At 41.4% G+C, this 21064-nt stretch overlaps 1 protein-coding gene across 3 annotated transcripts in view; it reads right to left on the bottom strand.

Moving 5' to 3' along the window:
• Nucleotides 1-21064, bottom strand: part of LOC124615739 (multiple C2 and transmembrane domain-containing protein) — a 1088825-nt gene that overhangs the window by 15236 nt on the left and 1052525 nt on the right. For all 3 annotated transcript variants that reach the window (XM_047143819.1, XM_047143821.1, XM_047143820.1), the window contains one exon: nt 9518-9725. In XM_047143819.1, coding sequence (XP_046999775.1) covers nt 9518-9725 — 208 coding nt within the window. The remainder of the gene's footprint in view (nt 1-9517; nt 9726-21064) is intronic.

Raw genomic sequence — 21064 nt, 5'->3', positions numbered from 1 at the left:
GTTTCCAAGCCTACAGCTGGTAAGCTGAAATTTGCACCTAATACTATACAAATGATGTGGAAATTTACTCAAAATCGTCTTCATGTTTCCCATCAAATGTTACATTAGCACTGTTCCTGAGGCAGGGAGTTTATAAAAGCATCTGATGATCAGGTTTGATCCACCTTTAACACTTATCTTCACCCAAATAATTTTGCATTTGAAATCTGTTCTAAGTTTCACTAAAATGCAGTCAGCTCACACAATGAAAATACATTAAAAATTATGCAAAAACTTGGAGCTGATGATGGTAGTGATTTTCAAGTGAGGGCATTAAACAGAAGGTCGGTCATCAGCAACTTTTCATGAATGGTATACATCTGATCACAACAAAAGTCTATTAAAAAATAATAATAAATTGGAAAACCAAGTTGCATTCACACACAAGAATTGAAAAGACACCCTGATAACATGAGCATCAGAAATGTCCTCAGTAAAAGTCAGATGAAACACTGCAGAATAACTAGGTAAAATCAAGGATAAAATATCAATTTAGACACAGTTAAAAAGGGGACTGATGACTGTGCCTTTATCACTACTCAGAAACAAAGGATGATCAAGTCACCCTGTGACACACTAATAATGCAAGTGCCAAGTAGCCATTGCAAGGTTGGAGGATGCACAGAAGATGGAGAAGTCCACAAATAAAGAACACAGTACAGGATGATGATGATGAGGATGTCTGATTCGTGGGGCACTCAACTGTGCGGTCATCAGCACCTGTATGAAGTCACAATTTTTACACATCCAATTTTTTACACAGTCCAGTCCAGACACTGTCACAAATGATGATGATGAAGATGATGATGATGTGGATGATGATGATGAAATGATGAAGACAACACAAACACCCAGTCCCTGGGCAGAGAAAATCCCCAACTTGCCTGGGAGTCGAACCGGGTCCCCATGATCCAGCGGCAGCAACACTAGAAAGTACAGGATGCTGTACCATCAGCATAATACGATTGATCTCAATGGCAAATGTCACGACACTTGGAACACTCTTTGAGGGACACCATCTCCTGCTTAAAATGGTCAGACGGGACATTCCAAACCTTGTATCTACAACACCAGCCTTAGACGAAGGGGTTGTATGAAAGTGGGTCGACGCTCATGGAGTGTCCACTGATAGAGCTGCAACAAAATATGGCTCCACGTAGTATTATAGGCCTTTTCAAAATCACAGAAGACACTGATAAGGTGTTGCGTACAGAGGAAAGCTTGTTGAATTGCTGCTTCAAGCAGGGTCAGGTTATCGAGTGTGGAGTAATACCTCCCGCACCTGTACTGGGAGTAAATTAGTGGAGACCTGGTTTCAAGAACCCACACTAGGTGCTGGGTGACCATATGCTCCAGTGCCTTTCCCATGCAGCTTATGACTAGTGCTACAATAACTACTAGGGTTATTTCAATCCTTCCCTGGTTTTTAAAATTGAGATTAAAATAGATTCTTTCCACAAGTTGGGTCTCTTGTCATCCAAATTTCATTAAAAGGCTGAAGGAGGACCTCCTCCCACTGAGGATCCAACTGCTTCAACATGATGTACCCCCAATCATGTCATGACTAGGCATAGTATCATGAGCTATTGACAATGCAGAATCAAACTCCCACAGAGAGAAAAGCTGGTTGTATTCCTCAATGTTGGTGGAACTGAAATCAAAACCAACACTCTCCTGGACAATAATGATGGAAAGCTGGATCCTGCTAGAATCAGCTGTAATGTCTTGTACGATTAAGCCATTGTCTGAGCAATGTCTCTTAATGATGTTAGGAGACACCCCTGCTCTCGCACAGCTGCTATTGGATGTTGTGAGTTCTGCCTTGAGATCCTCCTGAATACTTCTCAATTTATTTGCAGACATGGACCTACTGATGGAGTTCAGAAACTCTTGCCAAGACCTCTGCTTACTGTCCTGAATTATTCTCCTTACCTTTGCCCACTTCAGTAGAAAGGCTGCAAGATTCACGTCTGTAGGGCACTGATTGAATTTGTATAGCTACCCTCCTTCCCCTGATTGCAGAACACCACTCATTACACCAAGGGACAGGCTGACTCAGAGGTGTTCCCATTGTCTTCAGAATGGATGCATCAGCTGTGTGGTGGATCATTCCTGTAATGTGGCCCACCAAGAACTGGATGCCATCACACTGTTCAAAAACTGCCCATAAAGTACCCAGTCGCCCTATCTGAACAGCCATCTTAGCAGCTTTCTTTCAAGATCTGCTCCACAGCGCAGATGGATCCAGATAGGGCAGTGGTCACTACCGTGAATGTCCTCATCCATTTCCCACTGAGCAGTGTCTGCAAGGCCAGGTGAGCAGAAGAAGAGGTCTATGGCTCTAGATGAACCGTAGCAGCACTAAAATGCATAACTTGACCAATGTTCATCAATATGATGTCTGTAGTTAGTGTCAGATCCTCAGCTACCCAACCCCTGGGGCAAGTGGTGTCAGTATCCTGTAGAGCACTGTATGCATTAAAGTCTCCTAAGATCAGAAAGGGCCAACATATTTAATCAAGGAACGTGAGGACCCCACAGACAATGGGCTCATGGGGCAGTAGGTACAAAGAGCAGACCATGACAGCAATATGGGACCCTATCTGAGTAACAACAGCTTGTAGTGTTGCGGTTAAGGGCAAAGGGGAGGTGTGGAATGTGTGCATGATGAATACTGCTACCCCACCTTTCATTGTGTCACCAGCAAGAAATGGTAGCCTGCAAGCACAGGATCATCAGTCTGTTACGAATGAGTCTTTTGGAGACTGAGGCAAAAAGGTCTGTCCTGCAAGATGATTCTCAATTCCTCCAGAGGAATTCTGTATCCATTCATATTCCACTGTAGTATGGAAGCAGTGTGGTTTTGGTCCACCCGTATCATTGTAGAGTAAGGGAAAGTGGAGGGCCTGCCTGGGGGCACTGAAATCCATGTTGTTCTGCTCATCAGTCAGACATACCAGATTAAAGTCTGATGGTGCCAAGGACAGATTTCGACCCAAACATCGTGACCCTTTCCCACTCCCTTTTACTTCAAGATGATGGGGAAAGGGAGCACTGAGAGATACTCTGCTTTTGGGGTGCCTTCTTGGCGCTCACTGTGAAAATTTTGCTGGTCTCTTCTATCATTGGCTTCAGCATGTACAGGTACAAGTACAGGTGCTGGTGGTGGATAATGGTGTGCTGGAAGTCATTTGCATTGAAACATTCACCTTAGGAGCTGGTTTCTGCACCATGGAAAGATCCAAAGTGGTAAACACTTGGGGTTTTGTCACCTTATACTCTTTTTGGCTTCTGCAGAGGGGATTTTGCATTCCTCAGCGAAAACAGGGCAATCTCAGCTCCAGACTGGGTGGCTCCCAGAGCGATTAATTCATACTGCTGGAGACAGACAGACAGGGTGCCTTTCCACACTCTTCACAGGTTGCTTCACCTCTGCAACTCAACATTGTATGGCCAAATCACTGGCAATTTGTAGTACCACATAGATTTAGGTATGTAAGGCCTAACCTTAAGTTGGAGGAACTGCCATAATGTGTTCAGGCAGAAATGAAGAACTGAAGATCACAATGAAGATGGCGCACTTCTCTATTTCTCCGTTATTCCTTTGTGTCCTTTGCTCCACTTCCACTATCCCTGTGATGCCCAATCTCATTTGAGTTCTGAGATGGCTATGGGAATAATATCATAGCATGTGATCACATCTTGCCCATGCTGAGGGAGTTATGCAACTTAACAATTATGTCACAGTCTCACACTTTTTCTGACTTCCTAAGAAGATCCACTTGCTTTGCCCTGTTAGTCTCTACCAAGAAGGACATATTTCATAACTGCTTAACAGACTTTAAGATACCAGCAATCCCTTCTAAGCCTTTATGAAGGCACTTTTCCAAACATCCCCTCCTTCCTCTTGATCACTACAAACTCCTTCAGCCCCATCACAAAACACAGTTCGATTATCAAGAGGACTAGCCTCACTCATTTGTTCAGATGGGTGGGTGTGAGTACTCCCAGACAGTACATCCATCATGTTGGAAGTAGATATGTTTGAGTTTGAGGGTTCCATCTTGGTCCCACAAGCAGCTATCAAAGGAGAGGTCCACTCAGAGCCCTGCTTGTCTCAGTAAGTCTTACACAACTGAGGTATTGTAGGTCCAGAGAGGTCGCCCACTAATTACTGTTCTACCTCAACAACCAAGCATTTCATTGGCACACAGTACTACTTAAGACTGAGGTTTCCCCTCCTATAGTTGCTGAAGCATGCCCAGAGGTTACGTTGACAGAGGACTGGTGGCACTCACCAGTCCATGTTCAGAAACCCCATGGTTGCCAAGCCTGCAGCCAACAAACAAATGCCAAGGCTCTGAGGGCCAAAAATTTGGAATAAGTTAGTATATACTAGTCAACAAACTAAAATAAACAGGTATAATCACTTCTTCTCAGAGACAATTAAGAATGAAAATCAACCAAATCCTATGTATAAACAGTGCCATTGTAAATGCACTCTGAACAAGGTTCAGTTCTAGATCTTGACCTTTCAAATGTAATGCTCTGTCACCTGGGCCATCAGAACATAAACTATCAAGTGACTTACTATTAAAATGCATAGGAGAACACTTAATCCAGAAATATTTTGAGGCTGATAGAAGCTTTTCTTTGGTTCATCCTTTCAGCTGGACTCACAGTCCATTTCTAATGGAATTATGAAATGCTACAGTGGAGCAGCACTGAAGAACTGAACCTGCTAGGCATTTTCAAATGGATTATTTGCTAGAGTAATGCCAACAAAATGTAAAAAGAAAGTACATGTTTGCCACTAATGTATACTGTGTCAGGTGACTAAATGTCAGCTGACACTACACTTATTAGTGAAAGTTTAAGGCAATGGATATACTTGTTTTTATCTTGAACTGAACCATAATGGCCTAAAAGATACAGCTGCACTGGACATAATAGGTAGTTTTGTTTTGCAACAGAATTTAGACAGTTGCTGGTATTTTTAGTGAGAGAATCTAAAATATATTTGCCTCCCTTGAAGTCTAATGCTATAAAACAGAAACAATTTGACACCAAAGTGGCAGTAACTGTTGAAAGTAAAATCTCGCAGTTTGTCACAGATTAATGTACAAAAATAACTCTCAGATAGATGAACACTGTTTCCCGGTTACATCTTGTGCCTTTTCAGTACCAGTTTGGAGAGTCCTTTCCTCCACCTCTGCATCTGAACACCCTACTTCTTTTGGTGTCCTACATGTTTGGTGTCTAATTTGTGCATATGTCATGCTAGTTCAAGTTTTTCTGTTTCCACCGCAAGTTAACATTTTACTCTTTCTCAAATAGAGGATTTTGGCAAAGCACCAATAAGAAAGAATGACACCAATCTTGGAAACTATCACTTCTATTTCAATGAGGTCTACACAGCTGGCAAGAATAGCTTCCAGAGTTTTACTAGACTTCAATATGAGCACAACTGGTAGCACAAACTATGTCTATGGAATAACTAATCTCCTGCTATCCACTTGTAGGCTTTGTGAGTGCCACTGTAATCTGGCCATGAAGATCTGCAGCATCAGCCATGTGAATGGCATACACTTGTTCTTCAGAAACCCCACAGAAGGATGCCCAATGGGGTCAGGTCCATTGAATGTCTTAGCCATAGCATTGATCTAAGTCTCTCAAACATGAGTCCAGAAATGTCTCATCAACAAAAAAAGAGCACGTGATGTTAACGTAGTGCAGATGGGTGCCACCCTGTTGAAAAATGCCCAGAGGGAATTGTCACATGGTGTAATTCTCCAGCATATTCAGATATACAGTCCCAGTCACTGTGAGTTCATGAAAGAAGAATGGTCCAATGATACCAGTTTTCAGCAAGCAACACCACACATTGACCTTCAGGCTATCACACTTGTCCTCATCTATAGTATATAGATTTAAAACAATGGAAAATACAGGATGGAATGTAACAATATCATGAGAACATGCAAAAATACTTCTCATAATGTTGTATATAGATTTCAGGTTCAATGTTCTGCAGACATGAAATGTGGCCTCATTCAAAATGGCTATCATCAGCAGGCAGATATCATCCTTGGCATGTTTCGTCATTAGATCAGTAAACAGTTTCTGACAAGGATGATCATTAAACTGAAGAGCAGGTGAAGTTGCAGTTTGTAACACCATAGATACAAGCATTTATGTCATACTGTAATGTGGCAGAAGGGGACAGTACATAATGAACAGACTGATGGCAGTTATTTTGGAGATCATGATACCTGTGTAAATCCATGAATATTCGGTTTCCTACACTTTGTAACAATGTTATTCACATAAAACAGATAGACTGTGACCTAATTAGTAAACCTGTTAGGTATTGTCAATGAATTAGGATGAATACATTACAGAAAAGATCTTCACAGCTGCCATGTGAAGTAAGCAAACACAGTTACTGCTATACTTTTTATATTTGTGTTGATTTTCAAAATGTACTAAACAACATACGTCAAAATTACAGCAAGCATGTGCCAGGAACAAATACTTTTATATAACATTGAAGTAATTGAGATTTTGTATGAAGAGTCATTTATACAAATAAAACCACATATTTATATATGAATTATGGAATGTATTTCTGATAAATTATTATCACACACAAAATATCATACAAAAACAAATCTGGAATAACTAATCAGGTATCTAAAATTGCAACTTCCTTAACTGTAATTTATTAAATGTACTCAGATAACAATATATATATTCACTGTTCATTATAGTAAAATTATAAAAGGAGCATAGCAGTAGTCATGTATGTCTCAGTGTTATAACAGATTTTATGATGTCAGGACCGTGTTATGTCTACATCTACATCTACATGATTACTCTGCAATTCACATTTAAGTGCTTGGCAGAGGGTTCATCGAATCACAATCATACTATCTCTCTACCATTCCCCTCCCGAACAGCGCGCGGGAAAAACGAGCACCTAAACCTTTCTGTTCGAGCTCTGATTTCTCTTATTTTATTTTGATGATCATTCCTACCTGTGTAGGTTGGGCTCAACAAAATATTTTCGCATTTGGAAGAGAAAGTTGGTGACTGAAATTTCGTAAATAGATCTCGCCGCAACAAAAAACATCTTTGCTTTAATGATTTCCATCCCAACTCGCGTATCATATATGCCACACTCTCTCCCCTATTACGTGATAATACAAAACGAGCTGCCCTTTTTCGCACCCTTTCGATGTCCTCCGTCAATCCCACCTGGTAAGGATCCCACACCGTGCAGCAATATTCTAACAGAGGACGAACGAGTGTAGTGTAAGCTGTCTCTTTAGTGGACTCGTTGCATCTTCTAAGTGTCCTGCCAATGAAACGCAACCTTTAGCTCGCCTTCCCCACAATATTTTCTGTGTGGTCATTCCAACTGAAGTTGTTCGTAATTTTGACACCCAGGTACTTAGTTGAACTGACAGCCTTGAGAAATGTACTATTTATCGAGTAATCAAATTCCAATGGATTTCTTTTGGAACTCATGTGGATCACCTCACACTTTTCGTTATTTAGCGTCAACTCCCACCTGCCACACCATACAGCAATCTTTTCTAAATCGCTTTGCAACTGATACTGGTCTTCGGATGACCTTACTAGACAGTAAATTACAGCATCATCTGCGAAAAACCTAAGAGAACTGCTCAGATTGTCATCCAGGTCATTTATATAGATCAGGAACAGCAGAGGTCCCAGGATGCTTCCCTGATATCACTTCAGTTTTACTCGATGATTTGCCATCTATTACTACGAACTGCGACCTTCCTGACAGGAAATCACGAATCCAGTCGCACAACTGAGATGATACGCCATAGGCCCGCAGCTTGATTAGAAGTCGCTTGTGAGGAACGGTGTCAAAAGCTTTCCGGAAATCTAGAAATACGGAATCAACTTGAGATCCCCTGTCGATAGCGGCCATTACTTCGTGCGAATAAAAAGCTAGCTGCATTGCACAAGAATGATTTTTTCAGAAACCATGCTGATTACATATCAATAGATCGTTCCCTTCGAGGTGATTCATAATGTTTGAATACAGTATATGCTCCAAAACCCTGCTGCAAACCGACATCAATGATATAGGTCTGTAGTTCGATAGATTACTCCTACTACCCTAACACTTTGTACTAAAAAATTTTAAGTTAAATTCTTCATTTCATGCAAATCATTTCATAGTTAGCATGTCACAAATTACCTAACATTGCAAGGAAGTGAATCTGAGGCAGTATCTTTAACGGAGGAGCTATAAAAATCAAAAGTTACACTACAGTTTATTTTGTCAACAGATACCAAGGTAAGTATTGGTTCCCTTCCTCCATGCTGGGAACATTTCAACATCATGCAATCTGGATGTAAGTATGTTATGTTATTGTCCTGAAGCACAATCAGTTTCCTTGGACTTCTGAAAAATGATGCCTGTACATCAGTGATGGCTATCCGTAACCATCTGGGTGATCTGTAGTTTCTGCCAAAATTGCTGATCCGGGTGCAGGAGACAGTTGTGAGCCTAGGGAAATTGTGAGCCTGGGGAAAGCTTCGTGTGTGTTTGTGTGTGTGTGTGTGTGTGTGTGTGTGTGTGTGTGTGTGTGTGTGGAGGGGGGGGGGGCGCACTTAGTCATGTCATACAATGCTCTACCCAAAATTGCTGTTGCAAATGAGTGACTAAATGCATATTGACCATCCACAAGAAGCTTTCTCTTACAGAGAAAAATCCTTTAAGCCTGACTAGTTGTGACTCAACAGTCTGTATTATTTGTGTACAACTGCACATGCACACTGTGTGTCCATCCCACACTCTTACAAAACTGAGTATTTCTGCTTTATGCCATGTCTTCCTCATGAAGTTCGACACAATAGCTTCTGAGATACATCATTCTCTTTTGTCATTTCACCCCTGGACACATATTACTATCAATATCTGATTAATCAGTAGCATCTAATAATTCTTCCCAATCATGTCACATAACTACTCTCGCCCTGGAGGAAAATTGCTTTTCAGGAGCTGAGAGTAATTGTTTTCATTATGTAATTTGTTTGGCTTTTATCAGTGTGGCACAACTTGACTACCACATATAACAGCTTGTTTTCTGAAATTTAATGTAATATGCGTAACTAATGAGGAGGTACTGAATAGGATTGGGGAGAAGAGGAGTTTGTGGCACAACTTGACCAGAAGAAGGGATTGGTTGGTAGGACATGTTCTGAGGCATCAAGGGATCACCAATTTAGTATTGGAGGGCAGCGTGGAGGGTAAAAATCGTAGGGGGAGACCAAGAGATGAATACACTAAGCAGATTCAGAAGGATGTAGGTTGCAGTAGGTACTGGGAGTTGAAGAAGCTTGCACAGGATAGAGTAGCATGGAGAGCTGCATCAAACCAGTCTCAGGACTGAAGACCACAACAACAACAACAACAACAACAATGTAATATGCTTACCAGATCCTCATCATCAGGTACTCTAGACAACAGGTCCAGTACTTCATTATTAGGGACGGTATGAGGGCGAACCAGCTTTCGAGAAAATTTGTTGATTCCCCATGCCATTATAAGGTATCGAACTGGCACAAGGTACAGTACGATGGCCCCAGCTAAGCACATCATGATTGCCAGGGCTGATAAGTATGGAACTGTAAAGTTGAATGTGCTGTAAAACAAAATCAAACAGAAAATATATTAGCAATTATATTTAATTAATTATAAGAAACATTTTTAAGATGTGTGTGGTTATCTCATACATACAGTTATCAGTATTTGAAAACCTGAAATAAATCTGAAAAATGACTCATGGTATTTTCCTACACATACGCTTAAACTTAGCTATATATGTCAAATGATGAGGATTAATTTTCACCCAGTTCTCCAATTGATCAATGGATGTTATCAAAGTACACGTCTTTCCCAAGCTATTATTATCAGTATTATTTTTTTTAATTATAGGTATATCAGATTCTTGAAATTACCTTTATAGGTTTATCGAAGTTCCTGAAATTGTAAAATGATTTTTCATTGTTATGTTCCCTCCTTATAGCAGTATCAGATTTTTCAGTTTATGTATACAGTCACAGAGTCACAGCGAGGTTTAGACATAACACTGTCTATTTTCAGTGTATGCAGCGTATACTGTACTTTTTGCGAGATTTAGTTTATATTCTGCTACAAAACGAAACTTGTCACAGTTCTTTCATTAACAATGTGTACAAGGTTCTTTCATTAATGACATATACAAAATTCGCCCCCCCCCCCCCCCCCCTCTCCTGTTAACCATGGACATTGCCGTTGGTAGGGAGGCTTGCGTGCCTCAGCAATACACATAGCCAAACCATAGGTAAAACCACAATGCAGGGATATCTGTTGAGCGGCCAGAGGAACATGTTGTTCTTGAAGAGGTGCAGATGCCAGAGCAATAGCCCTTTCCACCCGAGCCCACACAATCGTGCTGGTTCGGTTTTTAATTTTGTATACCGACCTGTTGCTTCCAACCGGATGATTGTGCATCTTGCGTGCTGCACGTTTCACTTGTTTTTGATCCGATTCTGCACCAGCAGCAACACTGAAAGTGAGTGTAAACACAAGCGTCATGTGTACTTCAGGTTAGTAGCTGATTACTGTGGGTTACTTAAAGTCTTTTAACGTATAACCACTTGTGTTTATTTGATATTGTATATACAACATACTGGCAATGAAAAACGTCAGGAATCTCATACTTCTTAATAATAAATTGGCGCCAAAATTGTACCAACCCGATTATGCCAGTTAGGTTTTATCTTGTGTAGCATCCATTTTTACTGGGCAGGTTGTTACATTGCTGTTTAGTTGGTTTTACTTCTGATTTCCATACAACAATAAAAACGACTTGATAAATATCATTTGTTTATTCATGCAGGTTTAACAGATGATCAGATTCTGTCTCTGTTAGAGGATTCCGAACTAAGTGGCGCCTCTTCAGACGAAGATGAAGACTATGTTCCTTCTACAAATGTCAAACAAATTGATCACGAAACTGAAGATCATTCTATCTCTGATGAAATGTGTGAAGTACAGAACACATCAGATTGTTGTAAAAGAGAATCCAGACCTTCGCTTTATCACGAAATGGATTTCATAGAAAAGTGACATCCACCACAAATAGATCATACTCCTGCGCAGATAAGTAGAAAATATGTGTCACATTAATTAGGCATTATATTTATTACTTACCACACACCTTAGATTTTTTCTTCTTTGTTACAGAATCCTTCTCCTGTTCAGAGCCCTGCTCAGTATTTTTCCAAACATTTCAGTGAATGTTTGTTCGAAACTGCTGCTAAGTTCACAAACATGTATAGTGTGGCTAAGAGTGGCAAGTCATTAGATACAACAGCTGGAGAAATTAAGCTGTTTTTTTGGAATTAACTTAATTACCGGGTGCATAAGGTATCCTAGGTTACCTATGTATTGGCAGAAATGCATTTCTCTGGGTGCAGTTAGTGACAGTATGTCTCGAGACCATTTTCTTGCCCTGTGATACAACATACATTTAGATGCTGTAGCAACACCTCAAATGTCCAAACGAATAGCCTGTGGAAGATTCAACCACTCATTGATTCTGTGTGTGAGAGATGCCATACTTTACCCCATACATTCAATTATTACAGTATCAATGAACAAATGATACCCTTCACAGGGCGTTGTAAATTAAAACAATACATCAAAGGCAAACCTAGGCCTTTAGGGCTTAAGAACTTTGTTTTGGCTTCAGCTTCAGATATAGTTTTAGATTTTGAGATATATCAGGGTGCCAGCATGAATTTTAGTGACAAATCATTAGGCTTAGGCGCTACAGCCTGGAACCGCGCGACAATATATCAAAGGCAAACCTAGGCCTTTAGGGCTTAAGAACTTTGTTTTGGCTTCAGCTTCAGATATAGTTTTAGATTTTGAGATATATCAGGGTGCCAGCATGAATTTTAGTGACAAATCATTAGGCTTAGGTGCTACAGTCTGGAACCGCGCGACCGCTACGGTCGCAGGTTCGAATCCTGCCTCGGGCATGGATGTGTATGATGTCCTTAGGTTAGTTAGGTTTAAGTAGTTCTAAGTTATAGGGGACAGATGACCTCAGCAGTTAAGTCCCATAGTGCTCAGAGCCATTTGAGCCATTAGGCTTAGGACCATCAGTGATTTTGCGACTTTCCCAAACTCTACCCGAGGGAAGTTTAATTTATTTCAATAGATACTTGGAGAGAGGGGAATCAAAGGCACAGGGACAATAATGACAAACAGAATGAAAAATGTTAAACTGAAAGGAAAAAGGAATAGCGGTCATCAGTACGTTCGATCATATGAGGCAGTCATTATAACTGAGTGGCAGGATAATCAAAAGGTTGTTGTGGCATCCATTTCTGCTGGCACAGAGCCAAAGTGCAAAGTCCAAAGGTGGAGTAAGAAGGAATACAAATATTTAGAAATAGATTGTCCTTCTGCCATTAAGAAGTACAGTATTAATATGGGTGGAGTAGATATTAATGACCAACAAATTAAATGCTATCAGACATGGTTCGGAACAAAAAATGGACCCTTAAGTGGTTACTTCACTTTATAGACCTGACTGTAGTAAATTGTTGGTTTATGTATAGACAGCACTGCAGGGAACAGCAACTTCCAAAAAGAATGTAATAGATTTGCTGAAATTCAGGATGTCTTTGGCCGAGGCTCTATTGTCATGTCGAGATAGGAAAAGGACCGAAGAATGTGAGGTACAATTAGAGAGTGAAGTAGTTCCACCTAAAAATGCAAAAATTTACAAACCCCATCCAAAACCAGGGCTGGACAAGAGGTATGATGGCTATGACCACTGGCCAACAGTGGATGACATTTATTCCCCAAGGACTTGTCAGTTTGAGTACTGCAACAGCAGGACAAAAACTAAATGTGTCAAATGCAATCAGTACTTATGTCTATCCAAGGAAAAAAACTGTTTCAAGCCATTTCACAAAAAATAAAGTTTGATTTTGTGATGTAATTTTTAATTATTGAAACATTTTTGCTGTGATTGTAATATTTTTGACAAATTTTACAATTTTTGATACCTTTTTGTTATGATTGATATATTTTTGATGTGTTTTGTAATTAAATATGAATATAAAACATGGTTATGTTGTAATTTATACAGTAAACTTCAAAATGTTCCCTAAAGTAACAGCATGAGATCATATGAACTTTCTACTGAATTAAAACCTGACCTGCATGATCGTGATACATGCATGCTACATCAGCTTTACAGAAGCTCTCCTGGTTCGCAAGAGAGCTTCTGTAAAGTTTGGAAAGCAGGAAATGAGGTACTGGCAGAAGTAAAGCTGTGAGGATGGGGCGTGAGTCGTGCTTGGGTGGCTCAGATGGTAGAGCACTTGCCCGCGAAAGACAAAGGTCACGAGTTCGAGTCTTGGTCTGCCACACAGTTTTAATCTGCCAGGAAATTTCATAGCGAGAAAAGACTACACATAAAGAGATTACAAATAATGTTAACACATTACATTTTAAGATTACTATTTTTGAACTCTGAAGTTAGATACTTACACAAGTTACTTGCTGATGAGTGTTCATTTGTTGTCACTTAACATTGGGAACAGTTCACACACTACACAAAATTTAGCTTTACTGCACTTGATTGCATGAATTGCACAATTGAGTGAATACCAGAACATACAGCAAAAACAACATAAAAAACAAGCATAAGCAAAGCTTTTCTGCTAACATGCAGTCAAAGCACAAAGAGTATGCAGTGATAATCTGTAAGGTGTGATTATCGATAGAATGTTCGATCGACTTTCGCCGGTGGTGCTTCAAACACACAGAGTTAGACAAAAGTGCAGCAATATTCTGTGAGAAGGGATTAGCGATACTTTATCTGTCAACTTTTAGTCGAATTTCAAACACTCGCATCTCAGAATAGCAGCTATTATCGAAACTCAGAACTGAGATGCGATATGAATGCAGAGGGTGGGAACAAGCCCAGGAGTTGAAAATCTGTGAAGAAACTATGTTCATCCAAAAAACTGGAAGACTACCCCAAAATCCGGGAATCTTCTGGCAAAACAGGAAAAATTGGCAGGTATGGACGCCCCACACGCCAACATTCTACATGATCCCCAAATTCCACAAACCCAACAATCCAGGTCATCCCATTGTGGCTGGTTATTGTGCCCCCACTGAAAGAATTTTAGCCCTCATTGACCAAAATCTCTAACCAATTGCCTGTAATCTAGCCTCCCATGTCAAAGACACCAATCATTTCCTTCATTGCCTCTCCACCATCTCCACCCATTTACTTCCTGGATCCCTACCTGTCACTATTAATGCCACCTCCCTATACACCAACATCCCTCATGCCCATGGTCTTACTGCTATTGAACACTACCTTTCCCAATGTCCTTCACAGCCTCGGGCACCCACATGGCACCCTTCTATGCCAACCATTTTATGGGCAATCTAGAGGAGACCTTCCTAGCCTGGTTCAGGTTCACTGATTATATCTTCATGATCTGGACTCAGGGCCAAGACACCCTATCTTTGTTCCTTCACAACCTCAACACCTTCTTTCCCATCCACTTCATGTGGTCCTCCTCAACCCAGCGTGCCCTCTTCCTAGATGTTGACCTCTTCCTCTCTGATGGCTTCATCCACACCTCTGTCCACAGTCAACCCAACAACCACCAACAGTACCTGAATTTTGACAGATGTCATCCCTTTCACACCAAAAAATCCCTCCCATATTCCCTGGCCACCCGGGGACAGTGCATCTGCACTGACAAAAACTTCCTTGCTCAGTATGCTGAGGGTCTCACCAAAGCCTTCACAGATGCACTCTCCCCTAGACCTAGTCCACCAACAGATCTCCAGTACCATTTCCCCTCACACCCCCAATCCTCCCCCCAGCCCCAAGAACCAGGCATGTAGGTGTGCCCTTTATCATGCAGTGCCACTCTGGACTGTAAAAAGTGAACCGCATCCTTTGCCAGGGCACTGATTACCTATCATCATCACATGAAATAAGGGACATCCTATCCAAGGTACTTCCCATCCCTCATAAAGTGGCATTCCATTGTCCACTCAACCTCCACAGCATCCTAGTCCATCCCTATGCCACTTCCTATTTCAACCCCTTGCCACAAGGATCATATCCCAGTGGAAGACCCAGGTGCAAAACCTGCTCAATTCACCCACCCAGCACTTCCTATTCCAGTCCTGTCACACGTTTATCCTACCCCATCAGGGACTGGGCCACCTGTGAAAGCAGCCATGTCATTTACAAGCTCTGCTGCAATCATTGCATGTCCTTTTTTATTGGTTTGACCACCAACCAGCTGTCCAAGAGGATGAACAGAAACTTCCAAACTGTGACCAAAGCAAAATAGACCACCCTGTGTCACAACACACAGCTGAATATAACACACTTGACTTCAGTGCCTGCTTCACTATCTGAGCCATCTGGACCCTTCCCTCCACCACCCGCTTTTCAGAACTGTGCAGATGGGAGTTATCCTTACAACACATTTTCCACTCCTGTAGTTATCCTGGCCTCAACCCACACCCTCCACCCAACAGTTTCCACTACCTCTGTCCTATGACCTCTTCGCCATCCTCATATCCCACACAGTTTATTTGCATCTCTCTGCCATGCACCCACCTGTCTTTTCCCACTCCGTTCCTTTTTGCTCCAGTTTTTTCCCCCCACTTCTCTACCCCGCAACCTCCTGACACTGCGCCTGTTGGTAGGCTAGTTCATGCATACTCAACCAGACAGCATTCTTCTCTCTCCTCAACCATACATGTCCCCCTTTTACTTACAAAGGCTGTAGTCGAAAGCTTTATGTGAGTGTCTTTTAATTGTGCCTGTCTACAACTTGACGTGTCTTCTTTAGGGTAAGCAACAATCTTTTCCTACATTGTCCATATTCCTATCTGGAGTTTCCAGTTTTTGACATAACTGTAAGTGGACATACACCATAGAAGTGCTTCTAGAGTTCTACCATTGTCACAAACAGCCCCTCCAGTCCCACCATGCTTGAGCAGCCAAACACAATGGTCTCATTCACAAATGTCAGTTTGTTACCAATGCTCACCATGATTCCTATTGGTGTTTCTCTGGTCTGTGGTGCCATCTATCAGTTGGCTCTAGACAGGGAGGTGCATCAATGTGTACTGCAGTGTGAGAATCCATCTCTGGCTGAAGTGTTAAATATTGCTCAATGTATCAAGGTATCTTGTGCTGCTGTTGATCAGACTGATGCTTGGTGTGACATCACCATAGCAGCTCCCGTTGCTGGTCTTCAGGAGATGGTTAGTTCTCAGAGGGAGGGAAACATAGCAGCCATGCAAATGTGGCCTCTGTGCCACAATGGAGAGTGACGTATCAAACAACAACCACAGTAATGGCAGTGGTCTGCACTCCCATCTTGGCCACATTGTTTTGTGCAACATGACAGGGCCATGTACCCTAAGCTGTGGGCGACTTGCAACAACTGTAGGAAAAAAGGACTTAGAGTGTCTGTATGTCATTCCCAGCATGCTTCTGTGGACATGGACATTAACTGTGTGTCTTCATTACTTACGAATCATAACAAACTGCTTATTGAAGTGCAACTGACAGACTAGAAACTCAGGCTACAAAGTGATTGTGAATGCTTTCTCTAAATTTCCATACATTATCCACTATCATTTGGTGACACCCATGGCTATGATTCAGGTCTTCTACAACTTTTTTTCTTTTCAAATTTTGCCTTATAAGCTTGTGACGGACAATGGTCCACAGTTTGTGTCTCAGCCCTCTCATGATTTTTGCACTCATCAACATTTGTCAAATGACTGCTCCTCCTTTTCACTCCCAATCTAACGGTGAGGCAGAACATCTCATCTGCACATTCAAGGTTAAAATAAGGAAGCATGCCACAAATTCCTCTGTTAACAACATCTTGACAAGCTCGTTGAGTTCCTACAGGTTTGCACTGGTGGGGGTCAGAGTCTGACTGAGATGCTCCATAGTCGTCAGCCATGTACCCTCCTGCATCTGCTCATGTTGCCACACCAACACCTGTTGGCACAGCCCTCACCACAGTTCACTTCTGGCTCCATAGTCTGAGCTTGGGGTTCTACTGCTGTCCGAAGCGGATTCTGCCCACAACCTGCAGCTGCTGTGGCTGCTGCCTGTGTATGGTGTGCATCAGTGATGGACTGGTGGTGTGCCGCCACAGCCAGTTGCATCCTTGTATGATGGCAAGGGCCATAAGTTCACTGCCTCTGCCCTCAGCACCTGTCCTGGCCTTGTGGGGCATCCCAGCTGTGAGTGTAGACCTGCCCTCACTGCCTCGTGCCACTCCTCCAGTGTCCTACTCTTCCCCCCTCCCCTTCCATTTGCCTGCTGCTGGACCTTCCCCAGCACCTTTACAACCTTCAACACCAGTATACCCAGCACACCTGACTGAGCAGCTGGCCACTTCACTGTTGCGCATAGTTCCACCAAGTCAAAGAATCAGATGCTCCTCTCTGACAGTACTATATCTACATATAAAACTACATCTACATGATTATTCTGCAATTCACAATTAAGTACATGGCAGAGGAGAAATGACTGCCATGCATGTCCACGACCAAACCACTCCTGCCCTAATCATTGGTTCAATCCTGGAATCTCCTTCTGCCACTGCCTTCATCATCTATGGCATCCGCCATAGAGACCATGCACATTTCAACAGCGATGCCCACAGCAGTGAAGTACCCTTTCCCCACAGAGCAAGGGTGTTGTAATCCTGTACATAATACTTAGAAATGCACCAAGTCATCAGGCCACCAGTGCACTACAGTTTGAACTTTCCACCAACTGTATTCATGCGGGCTGGCCATCAGAAGCTACCTGTGATGGGATACCTGGACTGTGCACATGGCATAACATCTGTCGTACCATCTACTAGAGCCCTCCTCTTTATAAGCTCAGTGAAGCATGCCCTCACCCTCATATTGTGCCCATACTTACTGCCAGCAATTGCTTGCGACAGTACCTGGATTGTTTCTGTGTTTGTGTCTATGTTCTCAAGTGTTGTTAGCTTGTATGTGGAAGAAAAATAAACTTTGGTTCATTGTGGCCATTGTACTGTTCATGTCTTCCAATATGATAAACATCCACACAGTCACAAAGATACCATGAGCAGGTAAAATCAAGGATTGTCACGTAAACATCTTGACAATACTGCTCATGTATCCATGTTGCTGACAAAATTAATGTACAAAAGAAGGCAAAAGTAAGTTGAAGATCAATTGAATGACAATCAGTTTGTCTTTAAGAAAGGTAAATGCATCAGAGGGGAAGTGTTGATGTCATATTTCACAACCTCATTAATGGTTTCCTGCATGGTGTGCCTGGTTTTGCACAACTATATACTTTGAATTGTGATGATTAATGAGAATTTTGGCAACATCATGTCATGTTTTTTGGAACAGATAATTACCCCATTCATGCTGATGTCTAATCTTCTCTCATGACTTGCTGATGTGTGTGTCATGATATTTATTTTCCACAGTTTACTTCATCACTATTTTCTATGGAAGCACATATTTTAAAATGCACTTGGACTGAGCCACCATTAAACTCGTTTATGCTGGTGGTCTCAAAAACTTCTTCAATTGTATTAAAAAATTCTCTTTCTTGTGTTTTCATAGTCTAGAATGTTGAACTTATTTGTTTATGGCACCCGATATTTTGTTTCAAGTCTGGAGTGATATCATTTTTTAGACCAAAAGTATGAGCTTCTGATCTGATCTTAAGGATTCAACAAGATGAATCAACTGCTTTATGTTTGTCAACATTTAAGCATATTTTGCAGTACATTTAAATATTTACACAATTTGTGTTTCACATTTACTTTGAGTCAAGTGCAGATGACTAGCCACTTAAAAATGTATCAAGGTTTACTACTGCAAAACAATTTTAACGGTACAATGTATGCATTGCTGAAGAAGTGCAACAACCTGATGAAATTTAATAAGTGATTTACCACAACTTGTATACACCTTGCTAGACTGGAAGTAAAAAAGAAATGGATACACAGGTTACACATACAGGTGCAACAAATAGAAACATGTAATACATCTTTCATATCTAGAAAATATGATAATAAATTCAGTGGTGGATGAGGAGGATCATATGGCTGTTACAGTCATACCTGTCTAGCTTGTGAGTGGGTAATGAATAATTATACTCACCATGTAAGAACCATCAATTACTTTTCAGAACAGGAGATGAGATTCAGTGAGCTCCTTTTGAAGCAATTAGCTTGCAGATAGTCTCATGGGAGCAGATCTTTTGGAAAAAATTGTTAAAAGGAAGCATCTGATACTGTCTCTGAGTTTGGGAAGAGTCAAAATTACTTTCTAAGCTCTTTTATCCAAATATATATGGATTATAGGTAATTTTCCTTCTGGATGACTAATTACACTATTATGATATTGCAGTGCTGGTGTTATTCTAATAATGATGCACTGAGGCAACCACAGCCATGACTTGCCACATCAGATGAATTTGCAATTGTGAATAACAACAAGGAAAATTTGTGCCGGACTGGCACTCGAACCCAAATTTCCCACTTATCGCAAGTGGTCACCTTACCATTTGGCTATTCGTGCATGACTCATGGCCAGACCCAAATTTCCATATGTCACCATACAAACTTCCATATGTTGTAGACGTATGATTGATGACATATGGAAGTTTGGGTCTGGCCATGAGTCATGCACAGATAGCCAAATGGTAAGGAAATCCAAGTTCCAGTCCCGGTCCAGCACAAATTTTCATTATCATCATTCCATTCTACAGCTGATGGTAGACATTATTCACAATTGCAAATTCATCTAATGTAATTGCATTATTGGTCTTGCTCATTGGGTCTTACCATTTTGAGAGTACAATTTTTAACATCTTGCCAACCCAAGAATAAAAACATGAATGATGAAGCTCGTCTTTCATTCGTACAGAATGGGATGCACTATTGCTATGAGAGTTCTTTGTTTTACAGGAGGGGGCAGACAATTTGGATAAGATTAGAAAATAGAATCACTAGAGAACAACAATGACTCTAACAGGAAGCTGACCAATGGAGCTGCGCAAAAGAGAAACTCCATTTGGAGTGACATACTGACACTTCAGTTTCAATGGACCATTTTGTGAATCTTTATGGAGGCAGGTGGTGCAGTAGGTAAGACAATGGGTTAGTGTTTAGATGGAGGAGGGTTTAAATCACTTCTCTGCTATTATGATGTCAGTTTTTCATATTTTACTTAAAATACTTCCTGTTAATGCCTGTACAATTTATTAAAGAGAATATTACAGCTTCATTTATTCTATGCTTTTTGTGACTAAGCTGGCGCACATCTTTGCGAGAATAAACTCTGTATCACTCTTCACACTTTATCGACTGGACAAGTGAAGTTGCCACTACCACTGTCAGCTCCTGCGGTAATTGATAAAGGATGTTTCATGTGTGATGTAAATGCTGTGATCAGTGTTGCATGGGAACCAATACTGAGTAGGCGGGTTCTGATCACCATGTATGTTCTGGTCCATTTAATAAACTATGGCATGTAGGATATTGGTTTTAGCCAAACTAGACAAGTTAGGAGTGGCCTCGGAAAGAATTCTGCAAAAATCATTGCACCATTTAGTGCTTTAGACTGATGTGTCAGTAACATCTAGTCAACAACTGTGCAGTCTGCCCCTGGTAGCTGAGGGGTCAGTGCGACGGACTGTCAATCCTAAGGGCCCGGGTTCGATTCCCGGCTGGGTCGGAGATTTTCTCCGCTCAGGGACTGGGTGTTGTGTTGTCCTGATCATCATCATTTCATCCCCATCAACGCACAAGTTGCCGAAGTGGTGTCAAATCGAAAGGCTTGCACCAGGCGAGCGGTCTACCCGACGGGAGGCCCTCGTCACACGCCATTTCTTTTCTTATACAACTG

This window comes from Schistocerca americana, chromosome 5 (assembly GCF_021461395.2).
Source record: "Schistocerca americana isolate TAMUIC-IGC-003095 chromosome 5, iqSchAmer2.1, whole genome shotgun sequence".
NCBI classification, from domain to species: domain Eukaryota; kingdom Metazoa; phylum Arthropoda; class Insecta; order Orthoptera; family Acrididae; genus Schistocerca; species Schistocerca americana.
This window is presented reverse-complemented; position numbering and strand designations above follow the sequence as displayed.